General features: G+C 42.1%; 1 protein-coding gene across 3 annotated transcripts in view; it reads right to left on the bottom strand.

The window, feature by feature from the left end:
* Positions 1 to 5,025: 5,025 nt before the first annotated feature.
* SEC24C (SEC24 homolog C, COPII coat complex component) overlaps positions 5,026 to 7,600 on the bottom strand; it is a 38,211-nt gene continuing 35,636 nt past the window's right edge. For all 3 annotated transcript variants that reach the window (XM_079975107.1, XM_079975108.1, XM_079975109.1), the window contains one exon: positions 5,026 to 7,322. In XM_079975107.1, coding sequence (XP_079831233.1) covers positions 7,182 to 7,322 — 141 coding nt within the window. In that variant the 3' untranslated portion in view covers positions 5,026 to 7,181. The remainder of the gene's footprint in view (positions 7,323 to 7,600) is intronic.

The raw sequence follows: 7,600 nt of genomic DNA, 5'->3' as shown, positions 1-7,600 counted from the left end.
GGTTTAACCCACAGCGCCACCCACATCCCACCATCTAAATACAGAAGACCAAAATATTTGCCTCTAAAGAGAAGCATAAATAGCTTGTAGAATTGAGAAGCATAAATAGCTACCCAACCTTTATAACTATCCTGAGACTCTGCAGATGTGGTTGCATACCCATCTCTCATCAACATCGAGCATGGCCAATAGTCTGGGATTGTGGCAACAGAAGTCCAACAGACAGAGGATAAAATGTTAGCCAACTCTGCTTTATGGCTTCCACACAAGTTTCCACCCTGTCGTCTCTTTTTAGCCATGCATCTTCTCTTGAACTACCTGGGGACAGGGAAAAGCAAGCAAACCGTACTGGATCTCAAGTAACACGATAAAAGAATAAAGATTACAGACCCTCCCCTATTTTCCAGGGATAGTCCCAGATTTACAGAAGCCGTGCCAGTTTCTGATTCGATCCCGGAATGTCCCACTTTTCCTATTTCCATTGGAGAAATGTTGGAGGGCATGGAGTTATCCGACTCCCGAACCATCAGCCCTCTATAGGGAAGATTTTTAATGTTTTATTATGTTTCTTTCATATCCGATCGGAAGAGAAACCAGAGTATTTAAAAAATAATAATGTTGGAAGCTGCCCAGATAAAATTATTATTGTGGAATAGGACATCTTTGTTTTCATCAGAGAAACATTGGCGGGTATGAGATTATGGCTTGTATCTAATGCATCCCATCCGTGTAAATCAGGGGTCAGCAAACTTTTTCAACAGGGGGCCAGTCCACTGTCCCTCAGACCTTGTGGGGGGCCAGACTATATTTGGGGGGGGGGAATAAATGAACAAATTCCTATGCCCCACAAATAACCCAGAGATGCATTTTAAATAAAAGGACACATTCTACTCATGTAAAAACACCAGGCAGGCCCCACAAATAACCTAGAGATGCATTTTAAATAAAAGGACACATTCTGATCATGTAAAAACACGCTGATTCCTGGATCGTCTGTGGGCCGGATTTAGAAGGCGATTGGGCTGGATCTGGCCCCCAGGCCTTAGTTTGCGTACCCATGGTGTAAATATTCTGCTTGTGCATGGTGACTCCCCTCATTCCTTCCCTTGCATGAACTCTGTGCCCTCCCCAAATCTGCTCTGAAGGTTGCATGAGGCCCCCAAGAACAGATCAGGGGGAGAGAAGTCCTGTTGTGTAGGCTTAAATCTTTACACTGGCAGATGCCTACTTAGTGCTGCTTTAATACAAGCAACAGTTTGTATACCTCTAATTGAATGGTTGACTTTGTACACGGAATGAATTTGCTTGGTAAAGAACAGACCTGATTAAAACTAGTGTTGTGACAGCTCCTGACACACATAAAACTGGACTTGAAGATATTAGCAGAATTAAGAAGGCCACATGGCGAATTGTGCAAAAAGAAACGCACCTTTGTGAACAGGAAAAAAATGTTTCCCAGGAGGAAAATACACTTTAGAAATAAATTCGTTTCAGTTGTCATTGTTCCTAACTCCATTCAATTTCCCATAGGAAGGAAATGCATCATTGTCAGCCTAATGAAACAATCACTGTAGGAATTGTAGTCCCTACAAATTATGGGAAGATGCAGTATCATAAAGTGCACTGTTCAAAACATTAAACTGTATTTTAGTCCATAGAGATGTAGTTATTTGTGTACTGTTTAACTGATAGGCGATGTGAATTAATGTTGTAATGTCAACTATGTGTTGTATAAAATGAAATATATAAAAATAACAAAAAGACTCTACAAATTAATGTTGAATATTTATGAGTCCAACCATTTATGACTCTTAATGTTAAGCCTTGTTGACCACATTCAAAGTAATTTAAGAAACACACACTTTCTGAAATGACCTTACAGCAGCAAATGAAACAATGCCAAAATCTTATCCGAATTTGTCTTTCCTTGATGCCATTTAAAAATGTAGTCTCCAGACTGAGAATACCATATGAATATTATTTTTAACTTGTCCCAGAACAACAGCTCTGGCACTGGTAAATCTGTGCATATGCTACTTGCTATTCATAACACTAAAAGAGACTTGACTTTGTGCATTTAATCCCAAAATCTCCCCTGGTGTGGTTCATTCATTAAGGTGACTGGGAAGGCTTCATCCTGATCAAAGCTCCGCCAGTAATCCTGCAGCCACACTTACCTTTCCCTGTTAATATTGAGAAGCATCCAGTTTGGTTTAACTCTCTGCTGCCACCAGCTGTTCAGAATTTCATCAGGTCTATGTGCCTCTTTTTAAAAACAAAACAAAATTGAATATCCATGCCCGCAAATTTTTAAAAAAGGAAGTAAGCAATCTGTTCAGTATATATGATTTGGCAGGGAGTTGACAGTAGAGGGGAAAAGATTTAAAAAGATAAACAGATATTACAACACATAAAAAGTTAAGACATAATAAACTCCAGGATGTCTTTTGGCGTTTTATAGCTAGAGATGTGGTTTTGTAGTTAGGGTTTACATGAACAGCTTGTGGTTTCAAGCATTATTTCTTTAAGTGTAAAGCTTTAATCGTTTCTGCAGTGGTCCTGGGTTGCTTACTGTTGGAAATAGGACAATTAGTCCAGCCAACATCTCAATAGTTTTAAGAAATTACTTTCGTCGTGCCTGCAAGCTATTTTTCTGCAGTCATGGAAACCTACTTGAAAACAAGTTATGTATTCAGCCAGGCATTTTCCTAAGAAGCAAGATCCCATGCTACAGACACTATACTGACAAACAGGAACTTGGCTTCTTTACAAGCAAAATGGCAAGGAATTGAAAGGCCTCAACAGGTAGAAACATCAGAGCATCTTAAAAGTGTTTGGGGCATTTGTCTAATGGGCTATTATTTGTAATAACCAAGGGGGGGGCGTCATGCATGTGTGACATCACATGTGCAACACGCAACATCGTACGACCGTCACAAATGCTTTGTGACCCAGGGCAACATCCAGCCAGGCTGCATAGTATCTCCAAAGGCTGTAGAGGGACAGGAGGGAGGGAAGGAGTGGGCAGGTAAGGAAGGGCTCCACCTCTTCTGCCCCCTTGAGATTGGGGGGACTCAGCCACATCCCAACAGACTTTTTTGGGGGGGGCTGAAGATGCCTCATCCCTATAGAGCAGGCACCTATTCCTTATATCCCAGTCACTGAAGGCTGAGATGACTTCTGTGGCATGTAGCATGTACTATCAGCCAGTATTGGCTGCCAAGAAGGCAACAACCCATTTCCAAGGTCTTCTTGTTAAGCCTTCTAATAAAAATTTCAGAAACAGATTTCCTGAAAGACCAACTGCCCTTGTATATGCCTTTAACAGCACTTAAATATGGGGGAACTACTCATGGGACAGCACCATACATAATATCACAGGGTAGTGATATGGATTTTTCCCTGCCATATAAGAATCATGCAACAACCAACCAGCTGTTTCAGATGTCTTCTGACAATTTATATTTTTGTCACCTGTAAGACTGGACTGTGTTGTACGTGCCTGACAATTCCGAATTCCTATTTTATCTACTTTTACGTGTTTTTATATTGCCGTTTTACAGGTTTGAGGGAGGAAAAATTGCTGCTGTGGGTTAAACCACAGAGCCTAGGACTTGCCGATCAGAAGGTCAGCGGTGCGAATCCCTGTGACGCTTGGTCCCTGCTCCTGCCAACCTAGCAGTTTGAAAGCACATCAAAAGTGCAAGTAGATAAATAGGTACCGCTCCGGCGGGAAAGGACCCCTGACCATTAGGTCCAGTCGTGGCCAGCTCTGGGGTTTCGGCGCTCATCTCGCTTTATTGGCCGAGGGAGCCGGCATACAGCTTCCAGGTCATGTGGCCAGCATGACTAAACCACTTCTGGCAAAACCTGAGCAGCGCATGGAAACGCCGTTTACCTTCCCGCGGGAGTGGTACCTATTTATCTACTTGCACTTTGTGCTTTTGAACTGCTAGGTTGGCAGGAGCAGGGACTGAGCAATGGGAGCTCACCCCATTGTGGGGATTCGAACCACCGGCCTTCAGATCGGCAAGCCTTAGGCTCTGTGGTTTAATCTACAGCGCCACCCATGTCCCACAGCATGAGACCACACCCAGTATTTATTTCCTAACCAGCTTTGTGAATGAGCAGGAATTTGAAGCTAGGTCTCCCCAGCTGTAGTCCTATACTAACCCTTATACTGCAGTCTTACTCACTGTTTGAGGGTGTAGGTGGGAGTGAATCAATGGGAATATTTTTGCCGTAAATGAAACACTGCTTCTCAACATAAAATGTTGTAGCAACCTGCTACCTTTTAAGCCATACCTTCCTTCCTTGCTATGTTGCATCCTTGGGAGCGAGTTCCGTTGAATACAGGATGTCCTTATTCTGAGCAGACCTACACAGGATCATATGTAACTTCTTCCTCTTACTCTCAAACACAGGCTCCCCCAATGCAGCTAACCTTGAGGCTGAAGCGGGCCTGCTGAGATGATGCTTGAAGACTTATTTTTAAGGCACACCAGCAGCAGAACTAAATAGTGAAGAAAAGCAAGTAGCAAAAAAGGCAACTGGATAACGATCGCGGTTGTGGACAGAAAACCAGGATGAATTGCTAACTCTCCAAACAAATCAGGAATGGATTCCACTGTAGAAGTATTTTGATGCTCCTGTGATTGCTTCTGGACTTGGAAACAATGGGAGCAACAGCCAACATGCGGCAGCAATATCAGTGATTTAAGAGAAATAAACCTCATTTCTATTTGAGCAACTACGTAAGAATTATGCAATAGCACACTGACCAAAATGGGCTACGAAGAAAGTGCAAGATCTTATGCCATGATTGAGATCATTCTATATTCATGAAAATAGGAAGCTATGGGGGAGCATCTTTTCAAGATGATGTTTTCATTTTATGAGAAGGCCATGTATGCTAATATGTTTCACTGCATTCCTAGCAGGAAGTGAAGGTCATAGTATTGAAAGCTGAAATGTGTTTAATCCAGAAAGCAAAACATTATAAGCACCTTACGGAATTCTTTCAGATATTGTTGCAAATAACAGTTTTATTTGCCATGACGGAACTTGATTGAGTCACCTGCACACCAGCTCTCTCTCCCATCCCCAAAATACAGGGCTTGGAAAAAAATAATCAGTATTTATTTACTAACAATGACATAAAATACATCTTCATATATTTTTATTTCTTTACAAATTAAAAGATGCATTGAAAAAAGTGAAGAAAGATTTATGATCGTATATTTTCTTTTATATTAATTCTAGAAATTAGTATTCTGGAAGTCCGGTTGTGGAGTCTTGGGGAGCAAATCTCTTCACTGGTTTAAAAGATTTCCAATTTTTTTGGTTGGAGACAGTATGTGTGTTTGGCAGGAGAAAGGGGCGGGGGGTTAGCCACACTTGCAAATGTGTTTTAAGACTGCTGAGAAACTCACTGAGGTGTGGCCAGTTAACAGTTTTTGGGATACTCCCCCTCACTGTGCGATGAAAGGGAAGACAAACTAGCTGCAGTAGAAGGAAAAATATTTACAAACACACACGCATACACACACTATAGTTCAAGGGACTAGAAACCACACTCCTGGATTATTTAATCTGTCATGTATATAAGGTTTCAACTTCAATTTTCAATGGCAGATGGAATAAATGCTTTACTTATATTCAGTCTTAATCCATCATTTGTCTAAGCGATCTACCTCCCTGCTTTTCCTTTTTTCACGTTTCGGTGCTGCCGGTTCCCCAAGTACATTCTGGGCACTGCAAGAATTCCTAAGTGTAGCATTAGAAACAAAAGGTTAGTGTCTTTTTAAAAACGAATGAGCCCTTTGACTCCTAGAGTCTCAAACTCATCATCTTTCTGTGTAATACAAAGCAGAATACTTTCTGCTCAGCCTTGGAGGGGTCAACCATAAGTCTGCTTGATTTGTTGTAACAAGACCACAAGCAGGCATGCCACAGATATCCTACACCGATGGACTAGTAAGAACTGCCCAGATGTAGCCATTTAAGTACTGCATGACCAAAATTGTTCAGAGCTACTAAAGGTTTGAATTTCAGAATTCATTAGTGGCATGATTTGAACCTTACGTTATGAATATGAGCAACTCCTTCTGAATTGGTGCTACAGGATCTCTCAGTGCTTCCTGGATACAATTCAAACATAAGACTGTCTCTCCAAGCAAACTCCTGTGTTGCGTATAAACACAACTTTTTCAAAGCGGTAAGAAGAGGAAAGCACGGCCATCTCCTTTGAAAAGGATATTCTAGACAAAACCCTACCGCGTGAATGGAAAGAGGCAACAGACCACCAAAGCAAGAGGACACTGGCAGAGAGAGAGAGAGAGAGAGAGAGAGAGAGAGAGAGAAAGAAAGAAAGAAAGAAAGAAAGAGAAAGAAGATGCTGTTTTTCTCAAGGGGTGGTGGAGGCGACACCTGTTTATACCAACCCCGAATAATTTCACTTTCCCCAAAACAGCACCTGCTCATTATCACTCACTTATTCCAAGGCATATCCACACAGCAAAGCAACTACAGTGAAGGCATGCCTACCCTGCTATTTTCCCTAACAGCTCAGGTGTTTCCTAGAAGATGCCACTGTATAACTTGCTTACAGTATATTGCTCTCTCCACTTAGAAGTGAAGGTGTAAAAACCCCCAGCTTGGCTGCTTTATCAATCTCCTACTCTTTGGTTGAACAGGGCCTGCCACCTTCCACTCCCCTCAAGCCCGCCCGCCCCCCCCCCCCAAAAAAAAACTGGCTCCTTTTCATACAGTGTATCACATGCACAAACTTAACACCCACTGTGTGGTTCTGAAGAGCAATCACCTTTTCACCTGATGCTTAATCTTGTATAGTGAAACTCAAATAACATTTGTTATAACAGAACTGGGGGGCTGGGAGGCAGGAGGTACAAATACCTGCCAAGCATAAGAAGAGGGCACAGGCCCAAGGCCTGGAATCAAATAACATTCCCACACCCACCCCTATAGCTGATGTTTCGTCTGTCCATGCCTCACTTCTTCAAGGGGTTTTGGGAGATGCTGAAACTGTTTGTGCACAGTGTATTAAAAATTATGGAATTGTACAGCTTTCTGTATTGTCTTTCTCGAAGGAGCTGGGCCCATTCATCAGGCGGTTAGTGAACATAGAAGTGTCAGTGCTGGAATCCAGCGCATCTCCAGCTCTAGCTCAGCAACTGGCGGATCTCCTTGTGCATGTGACAGAGGAAGTCCACATATGAAGCACCCCCATTCATGCTCTTATCTTCCACCAAAAAGTGTTTGAACAGCAAATCCAGTTTGTCTTCCTGCTTGACAACCATGAGCTACAAAGCAAAAGGAAAATGTTAGTAAGATGTTAGAGAGTGGTGCCTTTGGTGCAAAGTATTAATGGAACCTTGGAAGTTCTAGCATTGGCTAGCTATGGTTTGTGCAACCAAATAAGTTTCTGACACCATATAATGAAGCCCCTTTCTAATCTACATAGGGAAAACACTGTAAGAACACACTGTGAGGTTCTAGAAACTGCAAGTACTACGGTATTGTGTTATTTACGCCCCCCCCCAAATTATTCAAACATAAGTTTCATATACATTACTTGATG

This window comes from Podarcis cretensis (genome assembly GCF_951804945.1).
Source record: "Podarcis cretensis genome assembly, chromosome: 5".
In the NCBI taxonomy this organism is placed as follows: domain Eukaryota; kingdom Metazoa; phylum Chordata; class Lepidosauria; order Squamata; family Lacertidae; genus Podarcis; species Podarcis cretensis.
The sequence above is the reverse complement of the archived record's forward strand: the minus strand, read 5'-3'. Positions and strand labels throughout refer to the sequence as shown.